The sequence below is a fragment of the Rhinolophus sinicus genome, linkage group LG04 (genome assembly GCF_036562045.2).
Source record: "Rhinolophus sinicus isolate RSC01 linkage group LG04, ASM3656204v1, whole genome shotgun sequence".
Taxonomy (NCBI): domain Eukaryota; kingdom Metazoa; phylum Chordata; class Mammalia; order Chiroptera; family Rhinolophidae; genus Rhinolophus; species Rhinolophus sinicus.
In genome coordinates, this window is record NC_133754.1 from 164,051,253 (window position 1) to 164,073,686 (window position 22,434).

Consider the following 22,434-nt stretch of genomic DNA (forward strand, 5'->3'; position numbering starts at 1 on the left):
GTCGGTAGAGCTTGGATAAGATTGAAGAAGCTGGGAGCAAGACAAAGTCCCAGTGTGGGGATGATGACGCAGAGACTTTGTTCCACCCACAGGTCATTCTTTGCCCTCTTCCTTCTTTCCCACTCACTCTAAGGCATCCTTTCCTTACTTAACAGCTCTTTTTTACCGTGGAACGTAGGTGGCTGCATGTTCAACAATCCTACCACTGACAGCTGAGTGATGCTTTCACTGTCCAAAAAAGGATATCACCAATCTGACAGCCTGAAGAAATATGCAGGGACGGGAACCAGGTCCAGAAGGTGACTTTCCAGCAGGAAAACTTCAGTGTCGAGTTTAAAGGATGCTTCCCTGGCACATTAGCATGACCCATGAGACAGACTTTGAAGCAGCATCTAGCTGTTCCTAGAACCGACCCCAACCAACCCAGGATCCACTGTAGCAGTATACCCCCCTCAAACACACGCATTGAGGTGTCACCCACCCTGGGATCCTCTGATCAGTGATTTCTAAATAATGATTAAGCCACTGTCTCTTCTTCACCAATATTCTCTGAAGATAGACCTGTCCTTGACTTTCTTCAGGTATAGAAGGCCTGTCTTCCCTACCGCCCTAAAGGATATATAGCATCCATGAGGGGGAAGCTGTGGGCTGCTGCACGTGCTCATTACGCCTAAGCTACGAGGCAGGAGACACAGCCCATCTCCTCACACTTCATCAGGGATGAAATGGGCTTTTGGGGGCACATGATACCTACTTCTCAACTAGAGCTCCAGGGGACCAGTCACCTTTTAGAAGCCAACAGAAGCAATCGGTAAGAGCTGACCTAACTCCTTCCTTTCCCTAAGCACAAGATCTGAGTTACCCTAACCCATGCCCCCAACACAGTACACAGAAAGGTATCACTATTATGGAGAAACATTTATTAAGGAGAATCAATTCTCTCCACAAGGAAGAATTTAGCTGGGGGAGGGAAAATGTCTTCCCTGGAAATGCTCAAGAATGATTTTGTGTCTCAGTAATAGAGACCCATCTCTGAAGCCATGCATTCAGCAGGGGTGAGAGCAGCCTGATGCCCCTGGCCACCATGATGCTGGTAGGTGTGGCTTGGATGGGGCACAGCCTCCCTGTGGGGCATGGATCAAGGATTCTTCTCACATGAGCTCTGCTCCTTAAATGCTGTAGCTTTCTGGGGTTGTCTCCCCTTGTCTCTGGTTTGTCTAAGACTTGTAGAACTCTGGCCTGGGCTTGGATGGGGCATAGTCTCCCTGCAGGGCCTGGATTGGAAGCGCTTCTGATATAACAACTGTTCCTTCAATGACCCAGCTTTCTGGTGGGGTTGTCTGTCCCTGTCTTGGATGTGTCTAAGACGAGTAGAGCTCTGGCCAGCAAAGCCAGAAGCTTGTTGGCATGACTTTGTCACTTTACAGCAGGGAGGCCTGGAGTTGAAAGGATGCCTCCTGATGAGCCCTGCCTGGGCTCGTACTTGTGCCTTCTGCTGGGCTTGCCCAAGCTTCACTGGGGAAGGAAGGCGCTCTTGGGTGCAGGGCATATCTGTTGTATGCCGACGCCCCAGTTTCTCCTGTAGAAACTTCCCCATGCCTGTCATGACTTTTGGGCCTTTGATCGCCCCAGTGAAAGCCCTTGTACTTTTATCTGGGCCTCTGCTCCCTGCAGATGATAAGGGGCTACACTTTTCCTGGGAATTTTCTTGTTCACATTTTACCCCAGGGCAAATCCATCGAAAGAAGCGCTTCATTTTTATTCTGAGAAGTCTTTCAAGGGGAGACAACCCCTGCTGTGCCAGGGTCTGGGAAGACTTGCTCCCAAGCACCTCCTCTAATGCTACCTCCTGAGGAGGAACACTCTTCATTCCAGGCCGGGATGTTTCGAGCCCTGTATCCCCTCCACCAAGTGCTTCTGACCTGGGGCCTTGATGGCTCCCTCTCCTTTTTGCTTGTGGGAAATTCTTATCTCGGCCGCACTTTAAGATGTGCTCAGGGAGCCAAGGCTCCTGCCGCTGCTGCACACAGACTCCTCGGTCCTCCAAACACACGTGCATTACCTGGGGAGCTCCCATGTCCATCCTGGAGACACCCTGAGCGTGAGTCCGGGGGGCGGTGTAAGTCAACCCATCTGAGGCAATGGACATGTCACTGTATGGGCCTTCGGCCTGGCTACCCTCCCTGTTCTCTGGTTCAGATTGTAACTCACCAGAGAGATGCTCCCTAGAGTCTGGTAATTTAGCATTTTGGAGAAATAGCATTTTTGCTGGGGGACTTTCAGGGCTCACAGTAGTTTCTCTTTTATTCTCATTCACAGGGATCCCCTGGGAGATTCCCGGCTTGCTAGTTGTCAGGATGTCACTAGTATTTGATTGAAGTCCCTTGAGCTCCTTAGCCCTGAACAGCACCCTGGTCACAGGCACGGAAACAGATTCTGATTGGTTCTCCATCTCTTTGCCCTTTGGCCTTTCTGATTGATCAGTGGTTATTACACTCTGATCCTTGCGTTCGTGTCTGGCCGCAGGTCGCATTGTGGGCAGCTTTGGGGAGGGTGTGTTGATTAGTAGAGTCTGTTTCAGACTTTCTTGGTCAGTGATGCTTTGTGTGACAGGCAGAAGAGTCTGTCCGGCCTCCCTCATTCTCTGGATGTCCCCTGTAAGGCCACGCTGGATATCAGAGGGTGACTCACTCAGAGTCCCCTGTCCTTCCTGGCCCACGTACGAGGTTGCAGGGAGAGGATGAGCTGGAATGGAGGTTGAGTATGAGTGTGCTGTTGTCATGTCATCTCCATGGAGAGATGTAGCACTTCCTCTGAGGGGCATGAAGCTCCCAGATGTGGAGCTCACCTCAGAACCCAGGTTCATTGAGGAAGTAAGGTTGGAATACAGTGAGATATCTTTCAATTGAGCGATCTCTAAGGATTCAAGGACCTTGGAGGGAAGGCCATACCGCATCCTCAGACAAAATTTTTTCATGTGGCTCTCCAGCGACTGTTGCGCACAGCACTCAAGGAAGGAGAGATCCTGGCAGGTGTTCAGGCAGCAGTCCCCACCCACTGATGGTGATGCACTTCTCCGTTTTGTTTCAGTGTGGGCATTCACAGACAGAGTCGGGATCTGCTTCATAGCAGGCCATGCACGGTGCACAGGCACAGGCAGCCGACCCGCATTAATGTCCTCGAACTTGGTGCCCGAATGTACTTTCAGGACATTTTCCACTTGTCCCTGGCGTAGACGCTGCCTTAACACCATTGGACTTCCTCCCGACAGACCCATCATAAAACTGTCTGGGTCTTCCTCGGAGTTATACCCCGGATCTTTAGCTGAAGAGCTCTCTGCGTCTCTTGATACATCATCTTTTCGGCCATTCTCTGGGCGGTCTCCCTCACTTTTCAGTTCATCTTCCTCGTTTGTGCTGCTGTCAGAGGAGCTGCTGGGTGGGCTCAGGCAAACAAGGTGATTTTTGCTATTCTGTCCTTTGTATGCACAGATCCAGGACAGTCCGTAATTGCTCTTTGACTCAGATGTGTCTGCACAATAGCTCAAAGGCCTCAACAGGGAGAGAGACTCATGGATTCTGCGGGGCAGGCCCCACCGGTGTTGGATGAGCCTCTTTCGCAGGTGATGGTCTAGAGTTTTGCGAAGCTCATTGCTGAGCATTGGAATGTCTCCAAGAAGGATGGAGACTGAAACCTGGGCCTGGGAGGGCCGGCAGTAAGCATAGTGGGGAGCTGAAGAATAAAAGGCATCGTGAGATTGTTGGACCACAGAGGGTAGACCCCACAAGCGTTCCTGTTGCTTCCGCAACACATGCCACTCGAGATGCTGCATTTCAGATGTGGTGATCGTGTCTGATTCATTTTGGGGTCGATGGAAATGCACTCCAGACCTGCTACTCTGGGGCAGAGGACCAGAGGGTAGGGTTGGGAGTGGGGACAGAAGGTGGGCCTGGGGCAGGGTTTGAGCAAAAGGCTGAGGCTGGACCTCAGGCAAGGACGGAGGTAGGGGATGGAAAAGTATCGGGTATTCTTGGCATGTGGAGGCATTTGATATTCTGTTGAAAATAAAGATAGAGGAATAGTCACCCAGGACATGGACAGCGGACAAGGACTCGCTGTGCAAAGATGGGAAACCCCAGAAAAGACAGATATGATTTTCCAGCAAGGAAGCCTCCCAGGCCTCAGGATGTGAGGGCTGCTGACAGACATGCACTTCCGTTGGTTTGTCTTTGCTGTTCACGAAAGGGAGGGTGACGACTGAGTCCTGCTTATCAGCAGCTGACTCTAACATTGTTGTTGAAGAAGTGAGGTGGTTGTCTGACTTAGGTTGTTCAGATCGAGTCACAGTGAAATTGGAGTCTGGTGATGGTGAGGTGGACCGCACTGCTGCTTCGTGGTCGTATGCAGATGAATTGGTGGGGATCAATTTCTGGGACAAATCTGGTAAGGAGTCGATATGGTGGTAAAGGGAAGGGTCAAGAAAGAGGGTATTCAGGGTCAAAGGGGCCTCCAGTTGGAGAAGAAGATCCGCTCTTGAAATGCCACATGATGGGGTGCCAGGAGGTTGGCCTTGGGAATGTTCTGCCGGGAATTTGGATTCCAAGGGATGAAAAAGCTTTGGTGGCAAAGAGTGACCCGGTGATAAAAGTGAAGGAGAGTTGGGTAAGGGGGTCATTGCATTAGTGGAGAGAATTGGGGGTGGCGATGAGGAAGGCTCAGGCAGAGGGGCTGGTATTGGGTGTCCTGGAGGTAGTGCCGAGAAGGCAGGGGACAGAGGGAACGATGATTCAGTCACAGAAGCTGTAGAAGCCAAAGGGGACACAGAGGGTGTGGCATCTTCCAGGGCCTCTTGGAATAGTAGACTATTGATCTCGGCAGTTGCATGATTACACATTTCACAAAAGGGGTCTGGACATAACATTCGACGAAAGCGCATGGTATCATAATGCTGGCCCAGTGGACTGCAAGAGACAGGAGGTACAAAGCTGCGGCCAGGACCAGAACAAAGGATGGAGGACCTCATGGCCCTGTGGGGTGGGGCCACCTGAAGCCTGCTGCCCTTCCCATTGCCCCACATCTATGACTTCACAATACACTCAGTAGCACTCACCCCAGGCCTTCATTCACATCCCCGTTCCTATGGCTACTCCACCCCATGACTACGGAAGGCTGCACTGAATCCCTGGAATTGCATAGAACACCCCCAAAGGGATCAGGAAAGAGGGGGAAAGACTAGTCACCTTTTCAGGATAGAAATCAGCCTCTTTTTCTCCTCTTCTTCCCTCTGGTAATACGTGTATCTACACCCTGAGAAACCAGGAGAGAGTTACATGGGATGAAGGTAGAAACATAGGTATTATATAGGAATTTCTTTATGGCAGACCCTTGTGATATTAGACTGTGAAAGCCACAAGTAGATGAGGTCAAATGGTCGATGTTAATATTAGCATGGTTCCCATGTGTCTGTTGCTTCATTTGTAAAGTATTTTCACATAGATTATCTCATTTGATGCTCAAAACCACTGTGTGAAACAGAGAGGTCAGTGGTTACCTCAGAGAGGAATCTGCTTATCCAGAAAGTCAAAGTACTTTCACAAGGTCAGAAGACACAAATTCCGAGTCTCCACATCTATTGGACAATATCCATTGCTCAGGTCCATCACCACTCAGGCCCAGGGATGGCAGAGCGGGGTACCTGAGAAGTGTCTCAGGGTCTGACTGCCTTCCCATGAGCCTCTTCCCTGAGGGCTCTGTTTTCTGAGAGGTACTATTATCTAGCAACTGATATATCCTCAGAGTTCATGGACCTGGGACCTCGTGGAAAGGACAGAGAGCTCACAACGCTCTCCCCTTGGAGAGCTCAGGTGGAATAGGCAGAACCTTACCTTTCCGTGTCCCACCCTTCCTTCTCCTCCTGGCTCTGCCCTGATGCTGAGAAAAAGAAGAGAATCATTTCAGTCACTTCTCTCTGCAGAAAACTCAGGCATTCGTGATCCAAGAGTAGTTTTAATTGACTATTTTGATTGGTAGAACTTTGTGTTCTTTCTTTTATCAATTTTTATGGTATCAAAGTGTTTTCCATTTTTTCCTTCTTTGAAAAACTCAAAGAAGGACTTTGTCTATGAAGTCCACACTTGGTATTCTCAGTGAGAAGTCCTCTGCTCAAGGAGAGTGTAGTATGTGAGGCCAACAGTCACATCTCTGCTCCCTCCGAGAGGACCCTGTAACCTGGAGCAGAGCTCAGGCTCCAGCCTCTGCTCACAAGCTCTCAGAGGCCTCAGCACTGCTCAGCCCAACACAGAGGAAGCCTCCGTGGAGTGATGCCTGACGTGGGAATGTGACCATGATGAAGCACCGGGGATTCTGTTCTCCTTCAGAGATCCCAAATTGTCTAAATAACCCAATCCAGGGCCAGGAAATCACTGTTTGGGGTTTGATCCTGGAATCCACCCACATGGTCTGTGAGCCTCCAAGAAAACAGTCCCGGCTGAACCCCTAGTCCTGCCCAGCCTTTTCTCCTCAAGGATGTCCTATCCTCTCAGACTCTTCACTTCAGGTGTTACTCTGAGCCAACCATGCTCATTTTAAAAGGTGGGACTAGAAATGGAAACAACAATAAGGAAAGTCTACTGGGACTCGCTCAGGGTTCCTTACCTTGTGCCTGTTTTTAGTTTCCCAGACTGTTGGTGAAGATGGAATCCCCTGCAGGTAGCACCGGAACAGAAGGAGCAGCCACAACACACACACGCAAGTGAGGCTGGAGTTAGCATTGAAGGACCTTGAGAGGAAGCATAGACAAGGTTCACAAAGGCTATTCAGAAATGAGAAAACATTCCATAGTATGAATTCCATTATCTGAATAGCTAGGCTGCCTAAGTCAACTGAGCTCTGAGAGCTCAAGACTCTTGACTTTATTGACAGGCCTGCTGTCACAGACCATTGGTGAGTCACAAGGGCTTGTGACACAGCACCTGCCCCACCCACCAGCCCAGCAGATCCCTCCACCCCTCTTGGGCTTCTAGGTTCCTCTGCCCTACCTGCCCTCCTATTTTCCAGTCCACCTTTCATCATATTGTATATTTGCCTTAATGAAATGTTCTGCTCGTTCCACCTGTAACCCAGATATCACCTGGGTCCCCCTTTACTGTATGGAGACCTTGACTTGGGGTTTACCATGTCCACCACCACAAAAGTCTGAAATACTGCCTGGAATGTTTGCTTGTACCCCGACATTTACATACAGGATCATCTATGTCCTCAAATGCATCTTTCCTATAGAATATTTTGTCTCACATGAACCCAGATATAGAACTTAAAGTTCTCTTATACTGAGTTGTTTGAATGTTGAATCGCAAATTTTAGATTTTTGTTTCAGTTAGCCCTTACTCTCTTCAATCAGAGGGGTTAACTCATGTAATGAAAATGAATAATTCATTATTCAGCATTCACAAAACTGAAATCAGTATCAAATAAATGTAAATAATTAAACCTTCAAATGATCTTGGGGATAAGTCTGTAGCACTTACCTCTCTGGAGTTAGTGAAGCTTAAATTGCACAAACACTTTGAGAACATGCTACACACACACACACACACACACACACACACACACACACACACAACCTTCCTCACTATCACTATCCACCGACCCATGAACCTATACGGATACATCATTGTCACTCAAATCCCATAGTTTTAATACATGAGGGGTCACTCTTGGTGTACAAATAATGGGTTTTGAGAAATGTGTATAATGACATATGTCCCCCGTTTATCAAACAGAGTAGTTTCACTGCTCTAAACGTCCTCCATTTTATGCCTATTCATCCCTTCCTCCCCTCTAATCAGGGCAGTCACTGATCTTTTTACCATCTCCAGAGTTTTGCTTTTCCAGAATGTCATCTAGTTGGAATTACACTGTGCGTAGCCTTTTCATATTGGCTTTTTTTCATGAGTAATATGCATCTAAAGTTCTTCCATGTCTTCTCATGGTTTCATATCTCATTTCTTTTAAGTACTGAATAATATGCCATTATCTGAATGTACCACAGTTGCTTTATCTACTCACCCTGGACATTTTGGTTGCTTCCCAGTTTTGACAACGATGAATGAAGCTCTAATAAACTTTATTTAAAGAAAACCACCATATTGAGATATCATTCACATACCGTACAACTTACATATTAAAAGTATACAATTCAGTGGCTTTTAGCATATTCACCATGTTGTGCATCCATCACAATCAATTTTAGAACACGTTCCACACTCAGAAAGAAACTCTGTTCCCGTTGGCCTTCACCCTTCACTCTTCTTATTTCCCCCAGCCCAATTTTCCCCCCAATCTACTTTCTCTGCAGTTTGGTGAATTCTGAACATCTCATACAATGGCATCATACAGTATGTGGCCTTTTGTATCTGGCCTCTTTGACTTTGCATGTGTTCAAGGTTCATTTCTGTTGTAGTATGTATCAGTGCTTTATTTATTATATGGCAAATAATGTTCCATTGTGTGGAGATGCCACATTTTGTGTATATATCGATCAGCTGACGAACATTTGGGTGTTTCCCCTTTTTAGCTAGCATGAATAAACCTGCTGTGAAGGTCTGTGTACATGTTTTGGTGCTGATGTATGTTTTCATTTCTTGCTTTTTCATTTTTGCAATTATAAAGTCGCAATTTGTGAAAACTTGTTGCTTTGTGAGATTTTGGTATATAACCATGTTAGCTTCTGTAGGAAATGAGGTCTTTGGGGTCTAAATGCAGTTTTTATCAGTTATCAGGGTGCATCCATGTACCGTCCTGCCAGCACTCTCAAAATTAGCCCTTGAATCAGCAGGAGTGACAGTGATGTGTACGCTTAACATTTAGAAATAAGGAACACCTCATATTCTCAAGTTTCTGTTCTTAGAAAGTCAGAAAAGGATGTGGGTAGAGGAAGTGCAATGCAGCCAGAGGGAACATGAGCAAGACTATACGATGCATAAAGGTACATGTCTGGTCACAATCAGCGTAGGCTATGTACCTAAGGATGAGAGTAGCAAAAAATGAGGTTAAAATGTACAACGAGAGTCATTTATGAAAGAGGTTGAAGGACAGTTTAAGAAGCTTGGACCTTCAACTGAGGGCAGTGGGAAGCTGAGGTTTTCCTAACCAGAAGAAAGGCACAGTCAGATCTCTGTGTTGGAAGCATCACTGGCAAAAGAGAAGATGGCTGAGTGCTTGTTGAGAAATATGCAAATTATCACCATATCACATAGGACTCTTTCTTGTAGGTGATAGAAAATCAGATGAATTTAAAACAGATGCCAATACATGACAATTTAAAATTTTTAATTGTCTTTTATTGGCTTCTATATCTCCACAACACAGCAGCAGTATATTCAGCTTCTGACTCCGTTGGTTCTTCTTTCTCAGAGTTGACTCATTCTCAAGCCTCATCTCCTGTGCTCCCAAGAGGGCTTCTTAGAAGGAAAGACAGAATTGTTTTCCCATTGTTCTAACTACAGTCCCAATATTCAGTTGAATAGGACCAGCTCAGGTCATAAGAACACTCCTGAAATAATTACTGGATTTGAGATGCCTACCAAACTCAGACCTGAAAGTGACCTTGGAGAACCTTCTGTCTGGCTTTCTTATTTTACAAATTGAAAACTGAGTCCAGGGCAGGATTATTTCTTGTCTCCTTAATCCTTTTTTGTGCATGTGTTTATGTTTGTGTGTGTGTGTGTCTGTGTGTATTTTCACCGATTGCTTGGAAAATTGGTTTATACATAGTTTTAACATAATGTAGATATTTATTGTGGGACTCCTTTCTTTTCAGGGCCATAAATCACCTTCTAGTATAAACATAAGTACTCAAAAAGCTCTAAATGTTATCCAGTACTTCTTCAAGTTGAGCAATTTTTACCTAAGTGAACTTAACAAACAATGCAGATAGTAATGCTTTTTTTGTGAAATTGTAATAGACATACAGCATATGCCTTCTGCAATAAAATAAGCTAAATGTGACTTCAATGATCCTTGATGTCCCAAGCTTAGTCTAATAAACAATTGTGCACTCCAGAAGAGCAGGTGTCTGGGATATAAACACAAATGTGCGTTGACATCAGCAGTGGCCCCTAAACCTATCATGATTTACAAAAAAATACTCCTTTACTTGTAGTTTAGAAATTTACCTCTTTTCATGTTAACACAATGATCGTGTTTATCCAATCCACATGCACAGTAAAACACCAATCTATGATAGAACTGCCTTTAGAACAATCCTTAAGGGTTATTGTAGTTTAGATCACCTTTATGCTCTCAGGCAGTGAGGGAATCTCAGGGAGGAAATGGAATAGAATTAATGTTTGGTGGGCTCTTAATATGTGACCCAAACTTTCAGTCATTTCATTGCTTAACTATCCTGTGTGGGAAGAAATATTTTTCATTTTAAAGATGAAAACACTGAGGTGCAGAAAGATTAAATCGCTTGCCCAAGGCCACAGAGCTAAAAAGCAATGAAGTAAAGATTTGAACTAAGCTGGCTGTGGTCCCAGGCCTACATCTTCTCTCTACACAGGGCTGTCCCAGAAAGTAGAGTCATTGGATCTTGGTTCCTGATTCTTCTACTCTATTATCATACCATACCAGCAGCTATGTAAAAAACCCACCCAAAACCTACTGGCTTAAACCAGTGAATATTTTTTGGCTCATAATTTTGCAGTCTTGCTGGGCTTAGCTGGGTGGTTCTTCTGTTGATCTTGCCAATGGTCACTCATGTAGATTCATCTGTAATAGCTAGTAGGTCAGCAGGGGTCTGGGCTACCTGGCATCTGGGATGGCTGGGCTTCTCTCCCAGCGCCTCTTCATGTAGTTCCAGCAGGGTAACAAAATTCTTATAAGGCGGATCAGGGCTCCTAAGAGCGTAAAAGCAGAACTTGTTAAGGCATAGACTAAGAACTGATACAGCACCACTCTGCCACCTCCAGTTAGTTAAAGTAAACCACAGTCCCAGCTCCTGTTCAAAGGGCAAGGACTATAAAAGGACAAGTACTGGGAGATAGACATCATTGGGACCCAGTAAGGGAACAGTGGTCACCATAATCATCTTCAACATGGATACCACCCTCTTTAAAGGCTGCTGTTTCTTCTGTTCCTGACACTTCTCCTGTTTCTCCACTTTCTCCTGCCATTTCTTAGCTTCTCTGCATTGTAAATGGACTTCCTTAGCCAGCTACAAATTGAGGATTCCTGTCCTCCCTATCAGTGAACTGAGCAATCACATCATGTGAACTCTATTCTTCAGGTTGTCAGTCTTTGCAGCTAAAGAGTTATATTGACAGAGATTCCTTTGTTTTGGTGGTGGTTGTGTTTTGCTTTTACATCTGTGTTCAAAGCTGGAAGTCTAGTTTAAAAGAAAATAAGACATCACTGTGTCAGTTAGCAATTTATGTGAATACACTTAAATGATTTGCCCTTATAAATAAAATCTAGAATCTGTAATACACCTCTTTCATTTTACCTGCAAAAGGCAGGCTGTCCAATTCAATGGCCATGTCAACAAATCAATGTTTACCACATTTTACATAATGCTTTAAATTCCTTTAGCAGTCAATCACCGGAACAAAAAAGGAAGAAAGGCCTGCAGGAGTCAGATAATACCCAGCCTTACGTTTCTAGTTTATAGCATATTTTTTTCTTACAGGTGGCAATGATACGATTAGATTAAGTTTTCCATTGAATCATCCAAACTGTCTGATCACTGCTTTCTGCTGTCAAGGGAGATTCAAGAGAACCAAGAATTAGCCAGAGCCAGGAGAACCTGCTCCCAGATACCACCAGGATGAGAAGGGCAAAGGGAAGTCAGAAAAAACATTATGAACACCTAAGGTGAGGATCTTTGCAGAAAGAGATCATGGGTTTCCATTTGGAATAATAAAAAATTTCAAGTTAAAATAGGAGTTGAAATGTGAATTCCCCTTCAAGAGTTTCTAAATCCATTCACTGACAATGTTCATCATTGTTTCTTCTATTCTGCTCCCTGATGTTGTCATTGGATACTTGATTGTTGGTTAACATCTTGACCAGACATTTAGGTGCAAAAATAAAAGAGATTTAAATTATTTTGGCTATTTATACACTAAACTGCTCAAGTGAAGGAAGCAACTGAGATAAAATGTCTCTGTTATTATTTCCGACTAATTAACTGTGATCTTATCTGTACTGTATAGTCACAAACATCACAGTTGATTAAAAATGTGCATAAATTCATGCATATATAAGTGTATTATACAAAAGTCATTACAACCCTCAGAATGACTTGCACAAAACCAGTTCATATTCTATGAAATTTTGGAGAATCTGACTAGATTCTAATGTTCTCAGGATGAAAAAATTGTACGTTTATCAAAGAAAATTTTGAATGAAGAATCTGAGATGAGACTAACCATACTAGCTATTTTAATGTATTATAACGCTATGATTATTAAAATGAGACACTACTGAAAGAAGAGAAAATATATAGATATAGAACACAGACTAGATAGTCCAGAAATTGATTTTGTTCCATGTAAGAATTTCCTAGAAAATAAAAGTGACATCATCAGAATGGAAGAACTATTAACTAAATTCTGCAGGAATAACTGGGTAGGAAGTTCAAGGGGATAAAATTAATTTAGACCTAACCTTCATAGTGCATAACAAATTAAATCCAAGACACATTTAAGAATTAAATATTTTTAAAACATCCTTTTCCAAATGCCCACCCAAATAAGGTATTAGATCTGTAAATTAAAACCAAGGATGACTTCCTAAGCTTAAAATCCTTTTAAGAAATCATAAAGCAAAAGACCAACTGCTCAGATTGCATAAAATTTAAAACTTCTACTTAGAAAAAATAAGAGTAGCATAAGCCATTAAAACAAAAATAGCAGATTTATGAAAATTACATTCAGACAATGTGGCAAGTTTGGCCTCCTTAGAAAATGCATTATTTTATTACTATAGCAAGAGACATTTTCACATTTGCTGTTTGTTGATGAATGTTTTGTGTTCATGGGTTTTGTCTAGAACAGAATTAATCTTCCTAAAACCCCATTTCTTTAGGATATTTCCTTGTTACAGGAGTAGAGCAATTTTCTGTCACTTGCCATTCTCTAATCTCAGTCATTTCAGTACAACCTTCATACACTCACCATATCCATATACCATGTTTCCAATATTTATTTAATAAGTTTCTTTAAATCAACTCTGTTTTATTTAAATAAATTTATCGTTTCTAACCAATAATTTCTGTGAAATCCCAAGTTTTATTTAAATAAAAATAAAATATATAATACAAATGTAAAAACACGAATCTATCTGCCATCCCAGAGTATTCCCACAGAAAAGACTTGGTTAGCTAAGTCAGTGGGCACAGGGGAGCCTTGCGGTAGCAGTTATTTTTCAAAACATATGCAACGATTTTAATCCTTTGGCAATTGATATCATCATACCTGTACATCCTGACTCAATACCAGCCTTTGTTGTTGGCTAAGGATAACAGAGAAACTCAATCAGGCCTGCATATCTTGGTTATAATCTGTTTCCTATGCCAGTGGGCAAAGATGCACTGGACACAGTGGTGGACAGTGTTGGTCTCAAAAAATGTGTTCATTTGCAGTGCATTGACTAATTTGAAATCTCTGCTCCAGACTCCAAACAGATAACTGGTCAAAAAGTTATTTTATGATTCATTAAGGTTCATCTCTGAATAGAGGGGCTGGAATAATAAAGTTGTAGCCATTAATAGTAGACATTTAGTATCTACCCCACTTCAACCACCCATTCCCACAGTCACACTCTAGAACCTGTCATAATCAATTACAGAATCAACTCTGTTATATATATATATTTTTTTTTTTTTTTAACATCCCACTCTAGGACCAACACTTCTTGACTTTTTTAGTGTATTCCTTCTTGTACTCCCACTCCAAGATTATTTGTCTGCATTAGGATTTTCAAAACATTGACCCTACTATTTTTTTATTGTTCACTTTCCTAACCCATGTCCTCACTTTCTTTTTACCCAGCTTAGTTAGAGTCCATGGCCCAGCATGGAAATAATCTCCACATTTCCTTTCTCCCTCCCTCCCTCCCAATAACTAACATGGTAAAGGTACTCCTCAATCACAATCTCCTGTCTACTTCTTCCTCTGTATTGGAGCAAACATATTGGGAGAAAGGGCACAATCATGCTAATTTTAAATTTAAATTCATAAATTCACAGAAGATTTTTACCATTGCTGGACAAACCTACATTTTCCTAAATTCATGTACTCTCTCACTCTACCATAGCACTAACCATTTCACATATTTCCCTCCCTTCCTGCTGAAACTTTCAAAACTCCTATTTACTTCTTACTTTCAGCTGATGCCCTTTTTTATCACTTCATTGATGATTCAACATGGTATGCATCGAGTCAAAATAGCTTTGAAAATTTCTTGGAAATTTGTTTCCACGTTGGAAACACACATCCTCTCTTATGAAGTTTAATAGAGCCAGTTTTCCCTCTAGCATTGACACTTTCCTCAGTTTAGTATCAGATAACGTATACAGCCCATATTCAAGTCCATATTGTATGAAAAATATCTGTCTTTAGGTTTTATAGTCATACTTTCCATAGCTAGGTGCTCACACTCTGAAGTACATGGGAAGTGACTTCAGCCGGGGAAAGAGCATATTCTCTACGGTCTCACTCTCATTCTGTGGCATAAGCTCTTTGAATGATCGGGTAGGACAAATGTTTACACTATAGGAATTTGTATTTCTATAGCTTTTTAGTCTCTCAATTTTTGGAGAGTGGGACCTGCTGAGTGTGTAATGTTAATTCACATTATATAGCAGATGTAACATGTGACCCCATTAAAAAATATGATGCATTTTATGCTTTCTGTTAAATTTGATAGTCTATTTAAGATGCTTAGCCCAGTCTGTGCCTGGCATGTAGTAAACAATAAATGTTAGCTATTATTCGTAGTAGTATTAATATTCAAGAGTTTATGTTATAGCCAAGTGGAGAGAACACGTGAATATGAAGATGAATGGTGGCATATGATAAATACTAAACAACTATTATAAGTGCTTAGAGCAGAGAGAGATCACTATCAGATGCATCCTCAATGATTAGATTTGAAATGTTATGCATAAAAATGCACAAGATTACAAGAAGAAAGCCAGCATCTGTGAACCAGCAGTTCAGATAAGATACAGGACAACATTGTAGATCATTTTCAGGCCATTTCCAGAAAAATAAGCCACAAAATGAATGTTTATCTGCATATGCTTTATGGTTTTCAAGAAATGTGTACCTTCATTATCTCGTTTTGTCGTGGAAATTAGTTGATGGAAGGGCAGGTATTCCTATCCTCATTTTAGTAATGAGGAAACTGTCACTTGGAGAGTGTGACTTGCCTACAACCCTTCACTCAATGGTAGAGCCCAGAGAAGAGCTTATATATAGTGGTTCTCAGACTCAAAATCTGATACTTTATCCCTTGTATTCCTCCTGCTTTATCTAGGATGATAACTCAAAGAGAATAAAATGTGCTGAGATAGTAAGTACCAGGCTTAATACATTGCTTAAAGTACTTTGTTGTGTTGACAAAGTCCATTTGAAAAGAATGAGAAAATCTTTACAAGTTGTGTAACCATCAATACTTTCTTCCATTAACTAGACAAGCTGGTATATCATCTTAATTCAAATATTTGTAAGCAGAAAAGAGATGCTCATTTTTATTCACAATGTTTTTTGTATCCCATCTGGCACAAGCAATTTCCTTTTGTGTGCCTTTAAACTGTGTTATACAAAAATTAATTTTACCCTGAGGGCTTTCACTATGAATCTCACAACTTTCATTCTGGTTATTTCTCATCATCAGTAACAAATTGTTCTTGGGGAAGAATTGTGCTTCTCAATTTTTCTAGTTTAGCCCATCAGATTTTTTATTAAGTCTTGCCACTGATTCCTTTGTTTTCTTTTCCAAAGTTGTCAGCAGCTATTATAATTATTTTCTCATAAGAACACAGTTACATTAGAGTATATTTATTAATTGGAAAATTACCTTTTCAAATTAGTTTATAATGAGAATGACTATGTTTACTGTCAGTTAGACAAGTGGTAAATAAAAAGTCAATTCAACCGAACGTATGTGATTAATAATTTAATATATAAATGTGTGTTTTATAATTGTTTAACTTTATTTCTTGCAGAGATTTCTCGGTGATTTTAATAGATAATTAGAAAACTGCTGATGCATAACCTCAGCTTCCTAAAGGTCTTTTGGAGATGACAGACAAGAGAACAGAAAAATGCTGTCACTTTTAGTAATTGCTTGTTGATTCACTACTCTAAGTAGGGCTCAAATTTGTCATCAGGGACATAAGGGTAGAGAAAGCATAACTCCTGGTCAGTCTAAAATAGTCACAATATCACTGTGTGCCCTGGAGAGCTGGAATGTAGTCGGCATTGGGTATCACTTGGCTTTTCTGAAAAATAAGCAGATTTGATGTAATGCTTGTTGAAAAGGCAGTGGTATCTTCACTTTAGAGCTGATTAAGCCAAGTATAGTTTCTTATTTAAAGGACGGCTTTGGTGCTTTAAAAGGAGGTACAATTTTTGAAAGCTAGTTGCTAGGTAAAAAAAAAAATTGTTTTCTCCCCGACATGGTTCCCATTTAAAGTGTTAGGTGGTGGAACCAGACAGTCACAGTGACGCTGGCTAAATGGAGCTCGGCCAAGATGTAAAGAGAGTGATAACAGCTTGAGTGTTCCCATGTGTTTACGTTGCACACTTGTGTAAAGTCTTTGGAAATGGAAATAAGTGCACACTGGCACACTTCTTTGGGCAAAGATCTATTGTTGGGTTCCACAATTTGTACTTAAAGTGAAAGAGCATTTAAAACAGACTTTCCTGGTGGTAGCAGTGCTATTCTCTTAACAGATAATTTTATTCACGTTTAACGTATGTAAAACCTAGTACAGTGTGCAGAGTAGGCAGTCAGTAAATGTTTGAGCCCTTTTACCCCTCAATAAGTTTGATATTTTTATCATCCACCTGCCTGCCTTTCTGACCCTGTTAAATCAACCTTTGGACCAATGTGCTAATGAAATGTTATTGCAGTAGAGATTGTGAGATCAATGGTATATAATACAGATATCATACAAAACTTTTCTTGTGACAAAAATATGCAGTTTTATTGCTTGTGCCTCAACTATTTAAGTGAATATTAAAGGGCTTGGAGTAAAAAATAAAATAAAATAGTCACAGTATCAGTAGCTACCATTCATTCAACATTGTTTGCATAATGGCAGAATTTCAGGTTTTTCACAATGTACGTAAGTGTTTTCTCATTTAAATCTCGTGTCAACCCTGGGAGGAAAATACATTGTAAGGAATGTAAAATTCACTTACTTAAATTAAAGACCTAGGAAGCAGCAGCAGGTAGATTCAGGATGTGGACTACAGTCTCTTTCTCTGTCTGTCTCTCTTTCTCTCACTATCATAGATAAGAGCCATAGCAGTGTTGGAACCACCGTGCAAAAAAGTACAGAAGCATCACTGCCTCACTTTTCTTATCCACTTCTACTCATAAAGACCTGACCTCGAATGTTAATCAAGCAAAAACCCATACTCATTGAGCTCACCATTTTTCCCATGCACTCTGTCATTAGAATATCCTGGAGGCAGCATCAGCGTCCCTGGCGTCCCTTCCCACACATCACCAGGCATTGCTGAGGCCTCTGGTCAGAGCTTCCAGATGTCACCATGCTCTGCTAAGCCCACAGCAATGACCACTTAAAGTCCCACTCCAATATCATATCCAGTCTTTAGTTCAGACAAACAGACTTTTGTTTTTTTAGCTCTAACTGCCAGAAACTGAACCGGGAGGTTAAGGATAAATGGAAGTTTAAGACATGATGTCTGCCCTCAGAAGTTCTAAGGGAAAACACAATATAAGCTCATTCCGTGTTTCCCCAAAAATAAGACCTAGCCAGACCATCAGCTCCAATGTGTCTTTTGGAGCAAAAATTAATATAAGCCTGGGCCTTATGTTATATTATACCTAGTATTATATTATATTGTATATTTTATATTATATTATATTATATTATATTATATTATATTATATTATATTATATTATATTACATTACATTACATTACATTACATTACATTATACATTATATTATACCTGGTCTTAAAATAAGATTGGATCTTATATTAATTTTTGCTCCAAAAGATGCATTAGAGCTGATGGTCCGGCTAGGTCTTATTTTCGGGGGAACACAGGAGGAGGATGAATAGCACAATGGAAATTTATTTGGTGATAAATAGCAATTTTTCTTTCTTTTTAGAAATGTCCAAAGACTAAACATTCTCAGATGTACAAGAATGTTCTCCTTGGTTGCCGTGCGGTGGGAGACAGAAGATGGGGAGCAGGAGAGGGACCTAAGTAAAGAATGTTTAAACATTTAAAACAATTCCTAAAAATATTTATCAAAACTGAGTTAGAGAGGCATCTCTTAAACGTGCAGACTGAGGTGGATGGATTAGATTTACATCTTAGTTTAATGTTATCAGTTTCAAACTGTATTCTGAATAATTTACCTACTTCTCTTAGACTCAGTTTCATTATGTGAAAAAAATGTTAGTAATGACATCTACATTTTTCTTGTTGCATGTATGATACTAGAATGAAATAATGTGTGTTACATGCTTAGCGTAGTACCTAGCACATATTCAGGCAGAAGGTACACACGTCAGCAAAGAGTTAGTATTTAAAATGTCATGACATATCATTTACCATCAGAGATTCTGACTTATGTAGGATACAGGGTATCAGGCTGTTCTGACAATTATTTAAGATAAATGTATCCAATATTTATATGTAAAGAGGAGAACAGAATATCAGTAATACTAGCATGTATATTCCCATGATTGATGAAATATCAGATAATACTGCCTTTTGTTTTTTTATCATAGGGTTGTGATAAATTCTTTACACTGGAAGACCTCACACACTCAATATAAGCCTGTTTACATGACCTAAACCAGCATGATCTTATATGCTGATGTGAGTGAGCTGTAACTGTTTGTAAATGCCTGTGGCACTACTATGTTGTGGGTTTCTCGCAGCAGGGACCATGACTTCTGTCTTTGACTCTCCCATGCTTGACACATAGCAAGTGCTCAAGAAGTGCTGGTTAAAGAGAAATTAATAAATTTCATTTCTTATGATATGTACATATAAGACATAATTATAGTTTCTAATCACAATATAATAAGGAGAATTACTGAGAAAAATCACAGAACCAGAACCAATTTAATTTTTTATTAAATTTATTGGGGTGACATTGGTTAGTGAAATTGTACAGGTTTCAAGTGTACATTTCTATAATACATCATCTATATATCACATTGTGTGTTCACTACCCAGAGTCAGTTCTTCCATCACCATATATTTAACCCCTTTTACCCTCTTCTATCTCCTCACCCCCCTTACCCTCTGGTAAACACTAAATTTTTATCTGTGTCTATGAGTTTTTGTTTGTTTGTCTTGTTCCTTTGTTGCTTTCAGTTTTATATCCCCCATATGAGTGAAGTCATGGTTCTCAACTTTTTCTGTCTGACTTATTTTGCTTAGCATGACAATCTTAAGATCCATCCATGTTGTCGCAAATGGCAGTATGTCATCTTTTCTTATGGCTGAGTAATATTCCATTACTTATGTGTACCATAACTTCTTTATCCAATCATCTATCAGAAGACACTTTGGTTGTTTCATGTTGGCCACCGTGAATAATGCTACAATGAACATAAGGGCACATATATCTTTACAGATAAATGTCTTCAGATTTCTTGGGTGGGTACCCAGAAGAGGTTTTGCTCGGTAATTCTATTCTTAATTTTTTTTAAGAACCTCCGCACTGTGAAAATTGATGTAATTAATGTCACTTTAAATTCAAGAACACTATCATCCCAGCCTCTAATAAATATTCACTAATGTCTGCAATCCTGCTATGTTTCTCCAAGAAGCTTGTTTTTCTATTCTTTACTCAGCTACTTACTTTATTACTTTTCACACCCCCAAACCACTTTATTCTGGTGACTGTTCCTCATAATTCACAGACAAAACAGAAATCATAACATGGAAAGCCTGTCACTAATTCAACACACCTACCTGACTCCACACCTATCTTCCTCTACCTTCAGATACAATTGGGAAGGCATGTACCTCCCACACTCAGCGGAGGTCATTCCTTCACATGCATTCCATGTCCCTTTGCCACTCACGTTTACAAGGGCTTTGCTTCCTGATTATTCTCCCTCTCTTCTGCATCAGCAGTGTCTCCTTCCATACTGAATTATTCCTAGTGGCATGCAAATATTGTATACCATCAGCCATCTTTAAACAATATTTCTTTACCTCCTCTTTTCCTGTTCCCTATTTCTCTGCTCCCTTTCATAGCCAAACTTCTAACAAGAGATATCCGCACACACTGTCTATACTTCTTCTCCCAACTGTTCACTTTTCACTTCTTTGCTGCTTAGCTTCCACCCCACTATTTCTCTAAAAATATTCTTGTCAAGGTCTCCAATAACCACGTGCTTCCTGGGGTCACTAGACCTTCTACCATGGACCATACCCTCATAAAATACTCTTTTTTTCTTGGAATGTACAATACTACTTTATCCTGACCTTTCTCCTCTCTCTCTGCACACTCCTTCTCAATCTCCTTGGTTTTCCTCCGCTCTACAACCTTCTCTTCTATGTAAACTCTCACCGGGTGATCTCATCCATTCCTATGACTTTATTTATTTACTTTTGTAACTGTATAATTTTATTTAATTATATTGGATGTATATTGTTTGATACTCTAACTGTTCTATTCTTTTTTTTTTAATTTTATTAAATTTATTGGGGTGACAATTGTTAGTAAAATTACATAGCGATGCCAGAGGGGTAGTGGATGGGGGAGGGGTGTTGTCACTTTATTAATTTCAGGTGCACAAAACAATGTAATAGTTAGGTATTTATCATTTATATCCCTCACACAGTGACAACACCCCTCCCCCATCCACTACCCCTCTGACATCGCACACAGCCATTACATTTAAATTATATATATATAATCCCCAGTATATATGTAGCCAAAACCTTTCTTCTCCAATTCCATGAATCTAAGTTTATTTAACATATAAACAATGAAATGCATGTTTGGTCCTTTAAGTTTTATTCTTCCCTCTACCTTTACTATTTCAATTAATGGCATGACCACCCACCCATGTGCTCAAGCCACAAATCTATGCATCATTTTAAATGCCTCCTTCTTGTTAATATTTTACATTCAGTCTATCAAGAAATGTTTTCTACACCTAGAAAATTGATCCCTTCCCCTTTTTCTTCCCTGCTACCATCCTGCACCAGGTCACCATTACCTGGCACCTGGACAGCTATAGTAATTCTCCTACTGGGACGCTGTATTTTCTTATTTTGCTTCTAGTTCCCAATGCAATCTTCATATATCAGCCAATAATGTTTTGTAAAAATTCAATCATATTATGAGATTCATCTGCTTAAAACCCTTCTGTGTAATTCCACTTTATTTGTAATAAATGTAAATTGCTTATAATGGCCTACAGAGAACACTGTGATCGTGTTTACATCTCCCAGCTCATCTCCAGCCATTCCTTACCTTGCTCACTGTAGTTGAACCACATAGGCCTTCTTTCAGTTTATAAAACCACTAACCTCATTCCTTCTATAGGGGCTTTCCCTTCCCTGAAATGCTCTCCCTCTTGCTATTTATGTGGTTAAATGCTTCACATTCTCAAACTGCTTTCTCATAGAGAAACTTTAAATATTAACTGACCATCTTACCAAGCAGCATTTCTCACTTGCCACCAATTAACATAAATACACCCTTCATAAGACCTTTTTCATTTGTCATATTCGTCAAATTTATCAGTTGACTTCCATGTTGCCAATACAATGATCATTTCTTAATATTCTTCTTACTCATTCAATCAGCAGCATTTGACACAATTTATCAATCCCTCTTCCTTCAAACATCTTATTTACCTTTTGGGCAGTGGTATATTGGAGCCCACTTTGTCAGAGGCAACTGTTAAATTCTTGGAAGTTTGCGAGCCTATTGTTGAATAATTCATAGCTTAAAATTGGCTATGATAGAAGTATTTACATCACAGAAATTGGCAAGCTCTACAAATCAAGGCTTTTGTTTTTGTATAACCATGTGTTAAACATTTACCACCACACCATTGATTTCAGGACATTGCCCTTTTAGTTCTTCTCCTGCATTGCAACATTTTCCTGCTCTTTCCACATTGGAGTGCCCCAGAGCTGTCAGTTCTTGGACCTCAACTCTTTTTTATCTATACTCACTCTTTAG

At 40.8% G+C, this 22,434-nt stretch overlaps 1 protein-coding gene across 1 annotated transcript; it reads right to left on the reverse strand.

Annotated features, from left to right (window-relative positions):
- Nucleotides 1-1,012: 1,012 nt before the first annotated feature.
- Nucleotides 1,013-17,750, reverse strand: LOC109446143 (spermatogenesis-associated protein 31D1). The gene is given in 5 exon segments (XM_019729268.2): nucleotides 1,013-4,985; nucleotides 5,241-5,300; nucleotides 5,861-5,931; nucleotides 10,808-10,898; nucleotides 17,653-17,750. Coding segments are annotated over 5 exon segments (4,293 nt in total).
- Nucleotides 17,751-22,434: the final 4,684 nt, after the last annotated feature.